Raw genomic sequence first — 20147 nt, forward strand, 5'->3', positions numbered from 1 at the left:
ACTTATGTAGAATAACTTCATAACAGAATATAATGCTGCAGCCCCCAGTAGGCTGAGATGATGTTGTTGTTGTTGTTGTTTTTGTGATGATGATGATGATGATGATGATGATGATGATGATTATTATTATTACTACAGAGGGCCAAACCCTGGGTTCTTCATTCCTGCTCCATGTGTGTAAAGCAACAGGTCATAAAGAGGAAGGGCAGCCACTGGTCTTACCTGGGAGTTCTGGGTTTTGAAAGCACATAGTTTTAAAATAACGTCATCCTTTGCCATGAACTGGTGAGACATCTTTAAGATGTTTCAGGGACAAAGTATGAGGAGACATCTTTCATACCCACTTTTGGGAGTGTATTTCAGCAGATCTTGCACACTGTATGGAGCTTCTTTAACTCTTGATGCACTGGAGCCTTTAGAAGGACTCCCAGTGATTCTCCAGTGCCTTTGGACTTCGTAGAGCTGCTCTGAAGAGTGCTGTGCAGTGAGAAGGTGGTCTGTTCCCAGTGCCTATGATCTTGCTCTTTTGGAGGGCAATCTTTTTTCTCCCTCCCTGTTTTAGCCTTTCACAAGCTAAACTTGAAAGCAGCAGCAGCCAGCTATATGCTACCATGAGAGAAACTCAACAGTCCTTTCAGTCGTGCCTGGGGGAAAGGATGGGGAGCAACAGCTCAGCCTCAAAGAAGACTTTTCTTAGCTTTAATTTTTGGGTTTTAGCTTTATATTTTGAACACAAGTCGAGTTATTGTTCTGTAGCTCTGTTCAAAAGCCTCACATCTGAGGCTTTTTAGTGCAACTGTGGTTCTGTGGTTGGGGGCATGGTTATTAGGTGTTTGGATCAAATTTGGCAGTAAGCTGTGAAAACAGGCACTGGTTTATTTTTCCTACTGACTGCCGTGACAGTTGCAATTATTGTCCATTGTTCCTAGGTGGCTAGAAAGGAGGGAGGATACAATAGAGCATTGCCCTCTGGGGGTAAATGAATTTGACTTACAGATTCTTGGGGGGTCAGGGAGGCTGATTATTTAGTGCCCAGGCATGTGGTTTTCATGGCACCATCAGCCGTGAGCAGCCAACAAACAATGGCTCAGCTGTATTGCAGCTATATTTAGTGAGGCAGCAGGAAAGGTGTGCAAGTTGAGCTGCTCTATACCCACATACACGTGTACAAACACACATATATTATGCTACAAAATGATTTTGTTCTTCTATAGTTATGAAGTTCTCCAGTTGTGATTCTTTAATTAACTTCTCTCTCTGTATTTGGCCTGACAGCTGCATTTTTTCCACCCCTCATTTCTCTATTAGTGATATTTGGAAACCCCCACTTAAGTAGTGTCTTATTATTAATACACCCTGGAATGTGGACAGCACTAGGAGCTGTACTGCCCAACTGTCTTATGCACTGAATAGTTTTTTCCATTTAACTGTTCAAAATTTCATTGTGTTTTTCATTAGGTCTGGGGGAGTTTTAGTATGTCGTGCTAAAGTCTCAGCACTAGGCTACATATTGTTAATGCCCAAATCTGTGTTGCTACCATTGAGTTTTATTCTCTGGGAGAGATTAAAAGAAAGGGAGATGAAGAGGAAGACTTTATTTTCTATTAGCGTGATTTCTTTTAAGTTAGAAAGCAGTAATATTTTATTAAAGATAAGGGAATTGGTTAGAAGTCACGAGACTCCCATGTTTTGTATTCAGTTGTTTCTCTTAGTTGCTTTGTTACCTTTGGCTGCTACTTTAGACCCCCCTTTCTTCATCTGCACGCCTATAAAACAGGAGAACCATCACTGAGTAGCTGCAGAGAGCCAGCTGCAAACTTCAAGATCACAGTTAGAAGGATCTATATATCCAGTTACAAATTGAAAAGAAATAAAATGTTTTATTCCACGGCTTGACTGAAAGTTACTGCAAGGGAATACTCTTCAAATGGGGCAAAATCTAGAACCTTTTATATCTGTAGAAATTGTGACTCAAATACCTGTGTTTGTTCAGAGAATTTGTCTGGGACTAAATTACAAGCTTGGCACTAGAGATTTCTTAAGAAATTCTGTTTTGATATCCATGGAATTTTTACTCTGCTCAAAACAAGTCGCTGTATAGTAAAACCTACAAAACGTGCTGTTAAATTGAAGTATTTTAAAGTGAAGCTGTAAAACTGTATATTGAATTGGTTGAAGCCTATTCAAACTTACTTATATCCATCATATTCAAAACCAGGGCTCAAAAAGCCTCTGGATTATTCATAGATAATGCAGGTTATTGGATTCAGTGGAGCAGAGAGATCTTCAGGTCTCAAACCAATCGTCTACAGGAAGGAAAATCATTCCCCTTTTCTGCTGTCAGTGTAACTGCCTTGTTGCTGTGCAGTGCAGGGGGAAAGCAGGTGCTGTCCTCCAGTGTTGTTAGGAAAAGGTATAAAAAATATTTATTTCTTAAATATCAGTGATCATCCCTATATATAGAAAATTAACATGAAGCTTCTCTTTCACTGGTGCTGGGCTTCAGGAGCAGTGCTGGCCCCTCAGGTGCATCATGGGTTGTCCACCCTTGCTCACACTGGGGTGAGTGAGGCAGCTTTAGCCATGATGAGAACTCTTAAAAACTTCCTTGGTGTGCACAAAACCTTGCTGCTAATCTTGTCCATCTCTCTATTGAGACTTGTCAAGACATAATAATGCATATTTTATATATTCCCCACTTAGCTAATATTGAATAGGCGTGTGGAACAAAAGGCTAAACAGACTTTTCATTTCCAATCTTCCTGAGTTGGTTTTCTGTTGAAGGCATTGTTAACAGTGATTGTGCCCAAGTCTCTCAAGAAAGACCGGGCAAGTCTGAACCTGATACATTTTTGTTGTTGTTGTTTGAAAAACCTTTTCTATTGTGCAGGTTAATTTGTAAACAAGTCAGGTGAAGTGTTTTCTGTACTCACTGTGAAAGGGATTGTCGTTAGGTTAAAATCAGCTCTTCATTGTATCCGCTTAAATCTAGGTGACTCCAGAGACTGTACTGGAGTAACCACAGATTTATGGATGTAACTGAAAGCGAGATTAGCCTACCAATCCTGATCTTCAGTATACGATAACACAGACATTTGTTTTGTGTGAGAAACTGGGTTCCAAATTCCATGAAGTATCAGTGCAGGTATTGTGTTAGGCTGTGTTTGATGTGAGATAGAGCTGTGTTTGCTGAAGACTCTGATTTTGCTCATGTGCTCAGAAGATGGGGCATGAGAGAGTACGCAGTCAACGGTTTTAGGACTGCCAATAATGGATAAAGAGAAATAATCCATTCAGCGATACTATAGCTCATCAGAGCCCATGAATTAAAGACATATGTTATGTAGATTCAATGTATGGATTAAAACGGATAATCTAGTAGGTGACACACAGAATCTTGAGATAAGTGAGCTATGCAGATTCGGTATATGGATTGTGATGGATAATTCCATTTAAGTAATGCTGGACAAGTTGAAGACAAGTAAGCTTCGGGTAGTGCGCAGGTTATGTGCAGTAATCCAGTGAGTGACACTTTGGATCACATAATCTGTAAACTAAAGACAAGGAAGCTGGGGATTCTGCATTTAGATGTGGACAGGAAGAAGGAGGGGGAAGGGGAGAAAGATTATTCATGGGGAATACACTGGGTTTGAACCTTTGACTAATACAGCACAGATCCCTGGGAGACGTGTGAAAGTTGCACACTTTTGTAGGAGCTGGGTGAATTTTGCATTTGTAAATTAATGGTTCAAAAACATTTGCAAACTTGGGTCAGCTGTGGATATTTTGCATTATTTTTTTGTGGGTAGTATTGTAAGTGGAGTGGCAAGAGAAGGAGGGTGCAAGTCATTAGTGAAGGAGGTAAGATATGTTGGATTGTCAGCTTTGAACTGTGATAAATTCAGTATTTGTTGCAACCTACTTAGTATCTTCTTCTTTGTGTTTATTTTTTTGAGGGGTTTAATAGTAGCAAATTGCAAATTGAGCTTTAATCATTTTTTAATATTCCAGAAGTGCTGGCGTGCATGAGAACCTGCCCACTTGCACTCAGGGAATCCTAAGTTTCGAGAGGAAATTTGGCAGCTGCCAAAATCTTGGAGGTTGATCACAACACAATGGGATAGTCTCAGGCTACAGTAGAAGTAGGCAGTGCTAGCTGAGCCACACCAATGCAGAACTTCTTCAGGCCAAAAGAAAGCCTGAGATGGAGACTGTGACTGGATGGAGCTGCTCCTATTTGACCCTAGAATGGGAGGTTAGTTGAGGGTAGCATATGTGGAAGGAGGGTTGGAGGAATCTTTTTTAAAGCCTCTAAAAATGTGATTATATGGCAAAACAGCCAATTCAGGTTGTTCTGGATTTATACTTTTATACATAAAGGTACTTAATTTTATCAGAAAAAAACAGGTTCTAATTTTATTTTTAAGATGTGATTATTGATAGAGATAATAGAATAAAATTGAACTAATTAAGGTAGCAAATGCCAGTGACTTTGTTGGAGCATATGGGAGCCAAACCACTGTATTTAAAAATTGTTCAGAGTTGGTTGACAAAAGGGTCCTAAAGCTGTGCTGAAGTTACCTGAAAGATGCACTGATAGAGCTGAATGTCTCTGAGCTACAACTGCCAGTTTGTCAAAACGAAACAAAGCAAATACACGTACACACACACACACTTTTTACTCTTTTTCCTACTGCTGCATAAAATTCCAGCAGCAAATGCTATTTTCCTAGCCTAGTTCTAACTTGTCTAGACAGTAAAACAATGAGTAACCTCTGAGAAATAGTCTCAATACAAATGTTGTATATTCCTTTTGTAACCTTGACAATAAGCTGCTAACCTGGTTGAATACCAAGCTTTATTTGTAGTCTACTGTACCAAAACTTTTTCCTGACAGCAAATAAAGAGTACTCAGTGACAGCCTCTTTCCAGCATTGCGAAACAGCAAAGTGCTGGTTTGTTACAGAGCAGACATCTGAGCTTTTTTCCCCCACAGAATATGAGTTCTTGAGGCTAGTAATGGCAAAAGAGGGTAATTGGTCATAATTTGTTTTTATTCATTCTGCAGCCTTGCACTCAAACATAAAAGGTTAAGACTGTCCATCTGCTGAAATAAATATCTTCCTTATATCTTGCTGTTCTAAAATGGATTTTTACTTGTCAAACAGAGAAGAATCATTACATAAATCTGTAGGTACAGGCAAATCAGTTTGAATTGTGCACTTTTTCTTTCCTTGTTTCTTTTTCTGGTGGCTGTGGCTTGCTCAGTAAAAAACAGTCAGAAAGTTTTCTTTTATTATGCTGACTCTAGTCCCTATCAATAAGATGAAATAATTTAATTTAGCAAGGTGGGTAGTTGTGATGGCAGTCATTATGTAGCAAAGTTGGCTTAAATACTTAATGAAAAATGCCAGTTTTCAGCTGTTTTTGCCCTGACAGCTCCAGGATTTAGTGGCCTGAAAAGCTATGTTCTAGTCCATAATAAAGCACTCTCTGAAGTATTGATTAAGGAAGCATCAGGGGAGTTTGCATACGTTCACAAGCACAGACCCATATCCACCCACCAACACATTCCAGCAAGTACATAAAGTAAAATCCCATTGCTTGGCTATAAACATTTCACATTTCTGTTCAAAAACAGAGGAGAGAAGAGTTTAAATTCTGAACTTACCTCAGCCGGTGAGATCTGTTTATCAGACCACTATTCCTGAAGGAAACATCAGCTCCCCATTGCCTAACATATGTGACTTCAGGTGATGTCAGCAGCATGAAGGGGAATACTCCTCTTTAAATTTATGTTATAAATAGATTTTAAAAAAAATTTTTAGGGAGAACATGACACAGATTAATTTGCTTGAAAGTAGAAGAAGAGTAGGTGACCTGTCTGTTTTACTTTCCTGGTTTCCTTACTGAGCAGAGTAATGTTGGGTTTAGATTTCTAATATGTCAAGGTTAGAACTGGGGAGAGGAGTGGGGAAAAAATAGTTGACACTGGGATGAGAATGATACTCTGGAGGAAAGATACTGTAAGAAAGCCCTCTAGAAAAGATACTTATTTTATGAACTACTGATAATTTTATTTGTTCTTTGGATTTGGTACAGTTATGACTAGTAGGATTATACTCTTTCTGAGGAAGGCTTAGTTAATAGACTGCTCAGTTTGAAAAACCTCCTTCATTTTTGTATCAAAACTGTAACCTTCACTAGCTCAAAAAGTCTACTGAAAAAACACACCATTGCAGGAAATACTTTGAGGTGACTCACTCTTTAGCTCACTTACGGGCTGTAGCTCAGTCCTTGTCACACTGTTGTTACACAGAAACTGTGTTGTGGCATGGTTCTGTTGCTTGGTAAGTTGGATGACATCAGTAATTGGTTCATTCGTAAGGGTCCCCTTGGCTGAAATGCTACCTAGTCTCCAACTGGGTCAAACACAGACTTAATTATCTATTTAACGTGTATCGCTATTAAAAGTCAGTGGGGAAATTCTTGGCCTTGCTGAAGTAGTTCTGCTGGTGACTTCATCGAGGCCAGCAATAAAACCTCCTACACTGCATAGAGTTCAGAATTACTGTAGGCAAGTTGCTAAAAACTTCATGCCTTAGTTTGCTCTTGAAAAACATAATGCATACCATTACCTTTCTACCTGCAAACAGTCTTTAAGAAGATCAATTAGGTAGTGCTTTGAAATTAAAAAATACTTTATACTGAATGCTGTAATTATTATTACATATCTTAACATTATTCGAATACAGAGTACTTCAAAATATTCTTACTTCCATTTAATGATTTTCTTCCCTGTAGAAAACTTTGTAGATACAGGAGACTTATTTTCTTTTGTAACCACAGTTAATGATACGAACATAATACAATATTATTGTGTCTTCCAGGCTTTGTACTTGCACATTGTTTTCTTTGATTTTCCTTTGAAAGACAGATTCTGACACTTCAAAAGCTATTTACGCAATTACTTTGATGGTAAACTGACTCGGTAGATAGATTTCACTGTCTGTATGGGTGAGTGTGCACATGAGCACCCTGGTTGATGCCATTCCTAGCAGTTTAATGGGGACATGACAGAGGGATTTAGGAGAGCCTTGCCATGGCTCTGCCCCTGCAGAATACACATCTGTAAGCTGTCTGGGAGCAAACACTCTCACTGCCTGAACACTTGCAGCAAAAGCTTAAAATGTCTGTTAAAGAAAATATTGACTTTCCCAATTTCTCATTTACATTCTCATTCTGTCTAATAAATTATAATAAAGTATTTACTGTTTTGATCGCAAAAGCAGTTTCTCTGCCTTTTTTTTTTTTGCTTTGGTTCTGTTTTGGGTGGGTATGCCAAGGTTTCTCCTGTTCGATTTCTCACTTTAAGTGTGTCATTTGGTCATATTGGTGTCTTCATTCTAATGTTTATTAAAATGTTACTGTCAGTGCCAGTCTGAGACTGTGAATCAGAACTAAGAATGTGTAATAGTTTATTTCACATTTGAGTAAATTTCTTCTACTACTTAAACATTATTATGGGTAGTGTTGATCTGAGATGAAGTTTAGGTTTGGCGATACAGAATGCCACTAATTTGAGTCTTCTTTTATTGCCATCTGCTGTGGGTGTTGCATCCACAAACATGGGAGGTTTTTTTGAGTCTCTCTCTTCATGGTAATAGAGGATAAGCTGACGCATCTGGAAAGCATCTTTTCTTGGGCATTTCACTGCATCAACCTGCAGTGTGTACTTTGATGCTTCTTTGCCTGAGTTATTTTGATCAGTTGTGAAAAATCCACATTTTGCCACTGCAGTGATAGAGCACAGAGAGAACAGTATGAGCACCTACAGCAATTTCCTGAAAGGCAGGTGGCCTGGTGGTTGAAAGCTTTGTTAAACATAAAATGTGCAATATCTGTTTGTCGTGGATCTGACGGTAATTAAGAGTAATTCTTGAGGCAGTCATTGATGCAAGGCACTCTCCTTTTGCTCCTCACTCAATAGCTCTGTGAAGTGGTCTAGCTTGCTGTCAAGCTGTATGCTGCAATAATGGACACGTGGTTTTTTTTCTCTCAGCCCTGCTGCATGGCTGGAGTGAGAGCACTGCAACTTGTAAAGGCCAGCTCCAAAACCATTCCCAACTCTGTGCTGCTTGGAGCATCTCCAAATGAGTTTAGTAAGGAAGCAGCTGAAGGTGGCTGCTGGAGCTAGGGATTTGCACCCCCTCCCAAGTTCTAGCAGGGTTAGCAGCCATGTGGGTAGTTCATTAATTCACGAGTAGCATAATTTGAGCAACTGTCTTTATTCAGTTGTTGGCTTAGTTGCTTAAAATACTGACATGTTTTGTCCTGTAAGCTACAGAATTCTTGAAATCCCTTAGCTGCCAAGACACTTCACACAATGATACAGGTTTAGATCTCATGCAGGTTAACAGAGAGAAAATAGTGACGGCATGACAAAAGTCCACCATCCTTGTTTACCCCCAATCTACAGCATCTAGAAAAGAGTACGAAAAACAACTGGAGCTCTTAACTCTATGGTAACTTTTAATACACTAGGAAAAATTCCAGTAACTGATTGTATTCATGTAGTGACCCCTCCTGTTGTCCTCACCTCACCATTAAATAAATAACACTGACCATGCTTTGGCCTTCATATGTTATGCAAACTGATGTATGATTGGCAGTGGCATCTGTGAAATGGCACTTTTGTTGACCATTTCCATGAAGGTAATTATAGAAAAGGTTGGTAATAAGGCTAACATAAAAAATACCAAACTTAAACTAAATGCAAACACTTAACACAATTATCAAGACCGTCTGATTCAAGTACTTCCCTTTTTTTTTCATTTTCACACATTTACAAGCCACCAGTTACCTGCAAGATACCTCAAAAATATGATTCATCATCAGTGGGGCTTATATAGATGTGTGAGGCAGACAAGGGAAAATCTACACGGAACTCACCATCTCTCATTAGAGCCACATAGCTGATCTTCTTTGCCTCTGGTTTTGTGCAGGTCACTTGAGAGTATGGCTATCCAAGTACTAATTTTGCAAGGAATTATTACCTCAAAGAATTGAAATTATCATTAAGTACTATTCCAGTTACTGGAAGGATGGCTTAGTCACGTGAAAATAAAGTACCTACTAAGCCATGTTTTCCAGAAAGTATTCTCCATCAGAAGTTTTTTTTATAAAGGTGATGCTGATAAATTTTCCCTTTTGGTTTATTAGCAAACTGAAATAGCTTTAGAAATGTAATGCAAGAAGTCTGCCTTTTGTCAGACTACTTCCACTCCAGCTGTATAAACGCAAGGAATTATGCATTGTACTTATTAAGGTAGGATATAAAACACCCCTTGTGGGCATTTCAAATTTTCTTTAAAAACTGATTAATAATGAAGAGACTGAGTCAATTTGTCCCCGGCTGCATTGGCTGCAGTGTGCCTGTGATTTTGGTGTCTGCATTGGCACTTCACTGCACTGCCTGCTTGCTCTTAGTTCATAGAGTCATAGTTTGGGTTGGAAGGTCATCAGGTCCAACCGCCCTGCAGGGACACCTTTCACTACACCAGGTTGTTCAAAGCTCTGTCCAACCTGCCCTTGAAAATTTCCAAGGAGGGGCATCCACCACCTCTCTGGGCAACCTGTTTCAGTGTTTTACCACCCTCGTTGTAAACAATTTCTTCGTTATATATAAGCTAAATTGACCCTCTTTTAGTTTAAAACCATTGCCTCTTGTCCTGTCACAGCAGGCCCTGCTAAAAAGTTTGTCCCCATCTTTATAAGCCCCTTTTAGGTATTGGAAGGTCTCTCTGGAACCTTCTTTTTTCCAGGCTGAGCAGCCCAAACTCTCTCAGCCTTTCTGATAAAAGAGGTGCTCCAGCTCTCTGATCATGTTTGTGGCCTCCTCTGTACCTCTTCCAACAAGTCCATGGATTTCCTGTGCTGAGGACCCCAGAGCTGGATGCAGTACTTCATCTTCATTCTTGGAATTCAGATAAAGCTGCTCTTCGCCTAGTGCAGAAGCTTTTTGCTGCTCTGTGGGTCAGTCAGGCTGAAGAAGCAGTGCAGGAGGTGGATCCCTGGCTGTGCAGTGTCCAGTGCCGTGGTCAGGTCAGTGGTACGTGGAGTGTCCTGTTCCCTCCCAGGAAGCGCAGCCAGAACTTTGATGCATGGGGCTGGATATCAGCGCATCTTTTTCTGCCGCTGTTGGTAGCTAACTCTGTGATCCCTCTGTCTGTCAGTTTACACATATGGAAACATTTTTCCACCTTTCAGATTAATTTAAAGATGGGGATTAATTTAACTTTACAAAGTGCTTTTTGATTCCCAACTGAAAGCTACTGTAGTAGCTCAAAATGCACTGATGAACTGGTACTGGCTGAAGAGCTGTGATGCATGTTGGTGTATTTGACAGTGGTTTCTTTTTGCTTACCCTAACTCAAGGACTGAGGCAATCCTGTGTATTCCTTCTTTCTCTACGACCTTCTTCCCCTCTCTCTCTCACGTTTGCATCCACACCTCAGTAAAAGTTAGGAATAAAATATCTGCTGAATAAATAAATACAAAGTATTTTGTTTTCAGATGTTTCAGTTATAGTGGCAGTATCAGTGCATGATAGTTTTCATTAGAGGAGCGTTACGGTAAACCCACATGGACAGGCCAAGGCAGGGGCTGCCTTCTAGAATAATTCTTCTATGCCACTTGGAAACACTGCACCTTTTTTCCTGGTGAAAAATAAAAGGATGGAAGAGTGGCAATAGAAACTTCTGATTAATTCCAGGGCCAGGTGGCAAATGCATTACTTGTAGCAGTTCACTGTCTCCAATGTTGGAAGTAAAAATCATAGTTAGAAGTGTTTTCTTCAGCCGTGTTAGTGTTTCAGCACTGGCTTCCATTCTTTCTCACAGCTTTTAACAGAACAGGTTTAAAGTCCTATGGTTTCTGTTTCAGTGTGTTTCTCAAGTTTCCAGCTTGTACCACAGTTTTTCTAGAGGCTTTATCTGAGAATATTCTGCTGTAGTTCTTTGTTATGTGGTGAGAATATTTTCACAGAAATTTCTAAAACCCTAATAAAAAACAATTTAGTTACATTTCTTCTGTCACATTTTTTCTGGTGATTCTTTGTGGTTTTTCACTTGCATATGGCTGTCTGCAAATGGATTTAAGGGCTTGGACTCAGCTGATGTAGCAAATGAAATGTTGCTTGGGATCATAGCATTGAAATTAAGTGAAAGTAAAAAAAACCAAAAAAAAACGTAAATTAAGCTAACTATCAAGCAAAGAGCCCTCCCAGTGCCACCTCAAAGGCTGTGGTACAGCCTTTCAAAGCAAGCAGTAGATGATTGACCATTTCAGACATTTCAATCCAATCTAGAAAGCTGTAGTAAATATACTGTAGGGAACATTCCTGCACTGGCAGGGGGGTAGTCTAAATGAGCTATTACCAGTAGCTCTTTTCCATGTCTGACTGATAGTTGGCTAGGAACATGTTTGCTATAGTCGCCAATTTTTTTCTTTTTCCATTTTTTTTTTTTTTTACTTGGAGAGCACTGGTGACATTGGCAGAAGAATGTTTCCTGTGTTTGAAAGAGGTTTGTGTGGCAGGGTAGTCCCAAAAGCAGGCTATTTTCAGAGGAGGCATTGACACTGATAGCCTTAATCCTTTCCTAACAGCTTTTTAGAAAGGTCTTCATAGGATCTGACTCATATGAGAGGGTGTGGTGGTATTGGGGATATCTGTGGATTAGCTGCTACACATATTTTCAGGTCTTTTAAATTCACAGTCAAATGCATATATTAAAAGTGCCTCTTTTTTGGGTTTTTTTTTTGGTGGTTTTTTTGGGGGGTTGGGTTTTTTTGTTTGGTGGGTTTTTTTGTTTTTGTTTTTGTTTTTGTTTTTGTTTTTGTTTTTTTGGTTTTTTGTAGTGTATGATTCATAGCTTTTGATTTTTCTTGGAATTTTTTCTTCTCGTCCCTTATAACCACTGTCCTTCTGGGTAGAAAAAGAATTTTTTCAGCACAGTTATGAAAGTGAGGTAGTGAGCTCCTCTGTGTCTGATGAACTCTACTATTGAAAAACATCTAGTAGCAGTACAAATGAGAGTGATGGTGAGTTGTGTTTAACTCAGGTTTTCTGATATGTTTATAAAAGACTGTTTCCTATAAAAGTGCACCTTGGTGGCAGCAACAGCAATAGGAGTTATTAACAATTTAAATACTATATAATTTAATCCTAATCAGGGCAGCTGTAGATGATATAACAGGTTATAGAGGGATGTTAATACTCACCCTGCATCAGTGCTTTGACAGTTACAGAAACTGTATATTTGTCCTAAGTTTCTGACATAAATATAGTTGTCTTACAAACCTGGAAGGGTTGATTTTGATCCCCAGTGTTTAAAACTTGAAACTTTCTCAAAATAGGCAGTATTATTTCACCTTATTAATCTGACAAAAAGGCAGTGGAAAATAGATGAAAGGGCAAAGAAACATTGAAGGGGGACACCAGATCAAAGCCTGTGTACAGATTTATCCTCCATGGCTCATTTTCCTATGGAGGAACAGGTCTTAGTGTGCAGCATATTGCAATATGCTGCTGCTGCTCTTTGGTTCTCCTTAAACTTTGCTTACAGTAAAGCTGCAAAATAAAAAAAAGGCTGGATTGCTCTAAATTTCCTCTCTTCTCTTTACCCTTTTTTTTTCCCCCACCATATGATGCCCAGGGACTCCAGAAAGCCTCGCTGAGAAAGAAAGGCAGCTCATGGGTATGATCAATCAGCTGACCAGTTTGAGGGAACAGCTGCTAGCAGCTCACGATGAACAGAAGAAGCTGGCTGCATCTCAGATCGAGAAACAACGCCAGCAAATGGAGCTGGCTAAGCAGCAACAAGAACAGGTGAGTGATTATTACAGTGGTTTTCAACTTAAATAATTTTCTAGCAGGACTTTCTAGCAGTTTATCTTTTAGGCTTCATACTCCAAAAGTCACTCTGCACCCAAAATTTTTTCCATTTGTTCTCCAAGGTGAAAAAGTTTGAACAAAAACATACCAGAAGAATGATTTAATTTGCAATATCTCCATCTTGGAGTTGTTCAGAGCCTGGTGCCAGTAATGCCAAGGTTGTGGGTTCAGCCCCTGCATGAGCCATTCATTTAAGAGTTGGACTTGATGGTCCTTGTGAGTCCCTTGCAACTCAGAATATTCTGCAATTCTGTATTCTCTTTCAATACGGTTTGGGTTTTTTAACTATCTGTAAATAAACAGGCAAATTCAGCCCTCATGAGTAACCCACCAAAACTGTTTGAATTCAGTAATACTGAGTAGGTATAAAAAGAACAAAATGCAGCTCTTGGATTGTAATGTGAGAAGTGAAAAGGTTGGGTTTTGCCAGCTGGGGAAAAAAGCAGAGAATAATATAAAGTCAGTGAACAAGCATGACTTTTTTTCTTTTACATGTGAGTGGTTTGATTTTCAGTTCTTGCAAATATGTCCTTCACTGGAAATGCAGGCATGGTTGTCACATGTGATCAGTTCCAATGTGCATACACAGGCATACAACATTATAGGCAAAAACATAACTTTGCTCACAGATTTGCACTGTGCAGATTTTAGCAGAAATTAAAATCCGCTTTTGTACTTGACCATGAGCAGAGAATATTTAGATACCTAGTTTAAAATTTTATCACAGAATTGCAGCTATGTGAGTATTATGAAACTCACAAAATTCTTTGAAATCTGTCATAGTTGTCATATTCAGTGTTGGTATTGTACTTAAGCAAGTCTTAAGATTTCTAAACCACTGCTGATACCTTCAGACATTTAAGCCTTGGTTTTCCCTGGTTTTAATTATTTAAAGCCCTTATCTTAAACAAAGGGTATTTTGGCCTCACACCTGAAATCCCACACATGGAGAACAAAAGTGACTTACTTTAAGCTGGAGAATTTGTATCATGCTGTTGTTAAAATGCCAAAGGTAGATGAAGGAGTGAAGGTGGAATTGGCAAGATTCTTTCACAAGGAGACATCCTGTATGAGCTATTCCCTTTGCCCTGCCTTTTAAAGTCACTACTGCCAGAATGGCTGAGGGATTTGAAAGTGAAAAAGAAAATGAAGACAATGGAAAAAGAAAATGAAGACAATGGAAAAAGGCAATAAAAAATTAGGATAACTAGGATTTCTTTTAATTAAAGAAATTGTGTATACTTCTGTATTATGCAGAAATTAAACTATCTAAACTCTGAAAAAAATGTAGTGAAAAAATTATTTTTCTTTCTTAAAGAAAGGGTCCAGAAAAAAAACATTTATTTAATCTGTTAGATGTGGAGCTAACTATGAATGAGTGTTTCTTATGCAAATAGTCTAATAATAATAATAGAAAAAAAATACCTAAGGGGAAGAATGCACAAAATTTCTCCCAGTAAGTATGTATAAGTTACCAACTGATCCTGAAAAGTGTACACATAACACAGGGGAAGAGCAGAGCTCCTTCTAATGTTTGTACTGCTGCACTGGCTGTTCATGAGAGCAGAGCTTTTGTGATGACCTAAATGAAAATTTTTCGAATTTGTTCTTTAAGTTCGAGAATGGTTTACCTACCTCCAGCCTTTAGAGCTCTTAATTCCATTCTGTTAATGTCTGTTTTTTCCTTCACTGTGTGTAAAATGTGTCTACAGTAGGATTCACAATCATTTAGTGGAGAGGGAGGGTGGAAGTCCTTATGGAAAACTGCACTTGGCTTTGAGAGGAGACTTTGAACGACTCCATCCACTTCCATAAACTGGTTTTAGATTTGAGCTGTGTAGCCTTGCCCTGCGCCTTTAGTTTCTTGCAGCTGATACACACATTGAAGAGCCTGTGATTTTTCCAAATTCAGTTCCAGTCCCTCTGTGCCTGTTTCTGCATAAAAAAAAGTACACTAGGAACTTTCCTCCATGGTGTCAGATTGCCATTTTTTTGGAACTTTTGAGCAGGTGATGCCAAACAGAAGAGTTATTTCTGGCCATCCTAATTTTTTGCCTTTTCTGCCTTCCTCCACTATTTTCCAGTTTCTCTGCTAGTACTGTTCTCTCTCCTGGGGAATTTTAGCAGTGCCATTTCAGTAAAGTTTTTGCATAGGTCCTTGTCTTCATATCCAGCACAGCATTTTCCGTAAGATTCCATTTCCCACTAGCACTAGCAATTAATTGTTACTGAACATGTGCCCCTTGCTTCAGCAACAGTCCAAGCTGCTGCCACCTGCACTTGAAGGTTTCTTAGCTCAGTGGAGAGGTTTAAAGAACTAAACAGGGTGGAAGATTCCTGTGGACAAACTCTGGGAATGGTGATGTGTATCTCATGTTTCTTCTGTGCAATTTCTCCACAGATTGCAAGACAACAGCAGCAGCTTCTGCAGCAGCAACACAAAATTAACCTTCTTCAGCAACAGATCCAGGTCAGAGACACATCTCCTCCCATGCCCCTATTATGTCTCTTTCTTCCCTTCCCTTTCCCCACTCTTTCCTTCAGCCGTTATTGCCATAGTTTCTTTAAGAATCTCTGCAGTTGGCTGGCATCTTGTTTATGGAAACACATGAGGATTTTACCCGTCATTTAGCAAAAAAGGTCAGTTTCTGGAAGGCCTTATATGATTAACACGCTTCCTAGGGGATCAGGAAGAAGATGTTAGAGGAGCTGGTCATGCAAACAAACATTTGCAGGACTAAATCCTCTTTCCTCAGGAGTGACAAAAGCATTGCCAGAAAGAGTTTGTTTGGAATTGATGTCCTACAGCTCTGTTTTTGAGGTTTTGCTGAAGCAGTACTCTCTTCAGTGATTGATAATCAAGTGTACCTTCTTCGCTCTGCCTGAGGTGCTGGCAGTCTGGAAATTTTTATTTGTGGTGAAGTATTATCTGAGTGAGGAACTAGTCAAAAGGTTGGTTAGATTCAAGAGAGCAACTGTGTTAGTTCTAGGTATCAACAGGTTTATTCCCAGTAGTAGAAAAAGTTGTTAAACCAGTATAACCAGTAAACTTTATTTAGCCTCTTTCTTCCTTAATGTATTCAGAAGTTTCTTTTCATGCCATCGACTGTATTTCATTACTTTTCTTCCATGTGCATGTCCCTGTTTTGGGAACAATGCAAATCAGTTTGCCTGTGAAGGTTTTCCCAGAATAACAAAGGAGAGGTTTGACTTCTTATAAATATCTAGGATCAGGGTAAAATCTCTGGTTGTTTAATTATGCAGTTTTGTACAGCGCACTGCAAGTTGCTGTAGACTGTGTTCTGTTTGTCCAGTAGCAACAGGATTCTCCTTCCAAAGCTTCTCTTCAGTATTTCAGAGTGAGTTGCCTAAAACTATCAATCATAATTGTAACCCATTTAAGAAAACTTAATTCCAGCCAAATCAGAAGAGCTGTATGGCTTCACACTAGAAGAAAACTTGGCTCTGTCATTTCAGAGGACATTCCGTCTGTATCAGGACTTGCGTGTTTATGAAATACTCCTGGAAAGGTCCACCCCTCTGTTATAAGGCAACTTCTATACAAGATGTGCTTTGCTGAAAATAATTTTGAGATTGGTAAGGCTTGGTTTGGCCTCAACCTCTGTACTCTGTTTTTTCTTTTTTAATTTGTGTGTGGAAGGGAGTTTTCTTTATTGCTGCATCTTTAATAAGACTTTAAAAGAAAAACAATAGCAGAACCTGTACAATAGCAAGGAAAATACTTATATTTGTAGCATTTAGCTATGGCAGCAAGAGAGGAAGTTGTTTCATAAACAGTGAATAAAAATAAATTGAAGTAACATAATTTGACCCCAACCCTTTTAAGTTTTAACGCCTTGTAGATAAGAATGAAGTATGTTGTTTTCAGGGTAGTGAAGAAAACCCTGGTTATTGATAATGAGATATAGAGCCTTTCATCTCTTGATCCCTGGTCCAAGTTTGACCTAAGTCAGTAGTAAATGAAAGTCAGCCAACTACCATCTGATAGAAGCTGCAATCCTTAGAAATGATTTGGAGGTCTGTCTCAAGGGATTTCAGATGAAATATTGACCCTGACGAGGTCAGAATTTCACCTCCAGGGTCCACTTCACACAAACCCCAGATTTGTGGCAACCTCCTTTTGGATGGTCAGACAAGAAAGGTCAACAATTGAACAGGCAGAGAGAATACTGTTCTCTCATTCCCACAGAGCTGATCTGTTTGTAGTGAAATTTTGGTTATACTGCACAGAACTGCAATCTGGACAGTTCTGTGCCTGTATGATCCTGAAGTCTCATGAAACCTGGTTGAAGCCCATAACTCTGAAGGGAAAAACATTTAAAAATAAAAAAATCCTTATTGACAGTGAATACAAAGCAAGACATTTCTCCTCAATTAGTTGACTGTCAAAGAAGAAACAATTCTTAAAGAAATCATCCTTTGTATATAATTAAAGTCAATGAAGTCACCATAACATGCCCATGTTTAAAATGGTGAGTGACTTTACAGTCAGCTTATGGGTTATGGTAAGTGGAACAAAACTGTGACAAGAATGTAGCTGTGAGTTCAGCTTTTCTGACCTTGCCCTAATTAATCTAACAGGCTTCTGTCACACCAGCCTGAAGATTTTAAATAGCATTAGATTTATTGACAGGGAAATATTCCTACAAAGCTGGGATAACTGTTTGACTTACCTGCATTTGAATGATTATGCTGCAGTTACGAACACAATTTATTTATGACAAAGGAATCGTTTTACTTGAGCCAATTTCTTTCTAAGATTGTAAGGGTTGCCATAATTCCAGATAAATTATTACACAGAAAAAAGGCATTGAAATATTGTATTGAAAGCATAATACCCTAAGGTTAAAAAAAGCCTAACCTGGCTGACCCCATGATTTATGAGTCCTTTCTCTAAGTGCGCTAACTTGGAAACAGTTCCCTCTCTCCTTACCCCATCACACAATCTCTGATACACAATACACTACCAGGGAGAGATTGTGACGTCTCTCTCCTCCTTAGAAGACTGCAAATGCTCAGTGTAACTACAGCTCAATTAAACTAGCATTTCTTGATGTTGGAGAAAGATGCTTTAGTTCCTTGAGCTTAGAAAAATCTACCTGGCATGTGAGTCTCTAATTGACATTATGTCTTTCCAAGTCCATCTCTTCTGAATTAATTGGAAGGAGGTGTCACTAAATCAGAAGGGTAGGAGTTTGTTTAGAGAGTTAAGTAAACTGGAGAAAAGTTGCAGATTGGATTAAATTTGAGAATCTGTATGACCTCAAAATGCTATAATGTGATCTAGATGGGATTTTGTGTTTTGGCAGATGTTTATAATTTTTTTCTACTTTTCAGGATGTTCTAGACCTAATTTGTGAAGAGTTTTGAGTTTCTCTGAATAATTAACTAACCTCCCCCATCTGATTTTATGCCACTTTGGAATGCATCATCCCATGCACACTGCTTTCTGTTCTGCCTAATCTTTGTGTGTAAGGTTTTCACTGGAACAGTTTCTGCTTGCTGAGTATTTGTGGTCTTCTCCCCTGCACCCAGTCTTGCTGTTTTACCAGAAATTGAACTGGAATGTGTGTTTTGTCAGCTCTTGTGCTTCAACAATCCCAAAGATTTCAGATTGTATTTTAGAATGGTAGTGATTTGCAGCTGTAGAACAGGCTGACACCAAGCACATCTCAGAAAGTTCTTGGATTCAGTTTGGTTTTGTCCTTCAGGGCCTCAAGAGAACTCTCCTGGTTACCTACACATCTTTTGTGAGGCCATGATCTGCTTCCTAGTGCTCTTAGTCTAGAACCTGGGGAAGTCTGGGGCTCTGTAGCTATCACGTCAGGTGGGCAGAGAGTGGAAGAAACTTGGAAGATGTTCATGATGCTGAGCTAGTCCCTCAGTACACCCCAGTGGTGTCCTCCTTCAAAGGGTGTCTCTGAAACACAAAGTTTGGAGGAACCATGCAGTTCACTTGCTCAGAGAAAAAGTCTAGCCCAGGATGATGATGGAAGGGTTTGCTTTGAAGCTCAGTGACGAATGTCACTTTAATTGAACTATATTTAAAATGAAATATGGTTGTTAAAATTCATAAAGCAATTCATATTCAGTAGGGCACTGTTGATAAAATAGGTCAACCTTGCAGCCTAAATTGTGATAAAACTGATACTGCTAATCTCACAATTTTGTAGAAAACCTGACAATGTTTTATGTTTTTCCCTCAAGCCCCAGCTCTTGGAGTCATGTGATGACAAAAATGCCAGCTTTCATTTCTCTAAAATGTAAACTTCCAGCTCTCATATTTCCAGGCAAAATCTGAAACCATGAGCACTACAAGTTCCAAAATTAGAAGGCAAACAAAACGGAGGCCAAATGCTGTTTTCTAATCTGTTCTGATTTTTAGTCAAAATTTTTTTTGGAGAGCCCAGCTCAAGATCTTGGAACACTTCAGGTTGCCAATAATGTAAAACTAAGATCTCAAAGCAGCAGGAAGCAACAATGCTGCTTTACAGTGTTTCTAACATTTAGGCCACAGTTTTGTTTGACCTTCTTAGTTTAATACTGTCAGTACTTGGTTACTAATTTGTATTCTTTTCTGAGCGACATACTTAGCCCTAGAACCAAGTGCTTTCTGAAGCTTGAGAACCGTTCCTGTCAGACAGCAACCATTTGATGACTGTGTGTTTTAGTAGAGGGTTTTCATTTTCCTTCAGAGCTAGAGCAGACGTTTTGATAGGACCCTTTTTTTGTGAGAAAGTTTGGACCTCTGAGAATGAGGGGATCCCAACTAAATTCTGATGCAAAGCTGGAAGAAGTGTCTCTGGCCCCACTGCACCTGTTATCAAATGCCTGAAATACCGGAATTAATCTCTCCAACACTAAAGTTATGTTAAAGAGGGAATCATTTTATTCAGGCCTGAAGGTGCACACAGGAGATTCTAACCTAAAGTGGGAAGATGATTCTACAAGAGGGCTACTTATATACAGTCTCTTCATGCATGGTACAATTTACTCCATTACCATAAGTCTCACCCCAAGTTCCCAGAGATTCAGTCCTTTGTTTTGTCTATCACTGCATTCTTGGGCCAGATGTCTTCTTCTTACCTCCCAACCATCCTTGCTGAAAGCAGCTTTTGCAGGCCTTGTTTCTCTGCTAAAAGTTTCACAGGCACAGTAAAAATTGAATTAA

The 20147-nt window shown here is 39.1% G+C and overlaps 1 protein-coding gene across 20 annotated transcripts in view; it reads left to right on the plus strand.

The window, feature by feature from the left end:
* Positions 1–20147, plus strand: part of SOX5 (SRY-box transcription factor 5) — a 609605-nt gene that overhangs the window by 455701 nt on the left and 133757 nt on the right. For all 20 annotated transcript variants that reach the window (XM_048300783.1, XM_048300780.1, XM_048300784.1 and 17 more), the window contains 2 exons: positions 12717–12889; positions 15357–15425. In XM_048300783.1, the coding sequence (XP_048156740.1) occupies positions 12717–12889; positions 15357–15425 (242 nt within the window). The remainder of the gene's footprint in view (positions 1–12716; positions 12890–15356; positions 15426–20147) is intronic.

This window comes from Corvus hawaiiensis, chromosome 4, assembly GCF_020740725.1.
Source record: "Corvus hawaiiensis isolate bCorHaw1 chromosome 4, bCorHaw1.pri.cur, whole genome shotgun sequence".
NCBI classification, from domain to species: domain Eukaryota; kingdom Metazoa; phylum Chordata; class Aves; order Passeriformes; family Corvidae; genus Corvus; species Corvus hawaiiensis.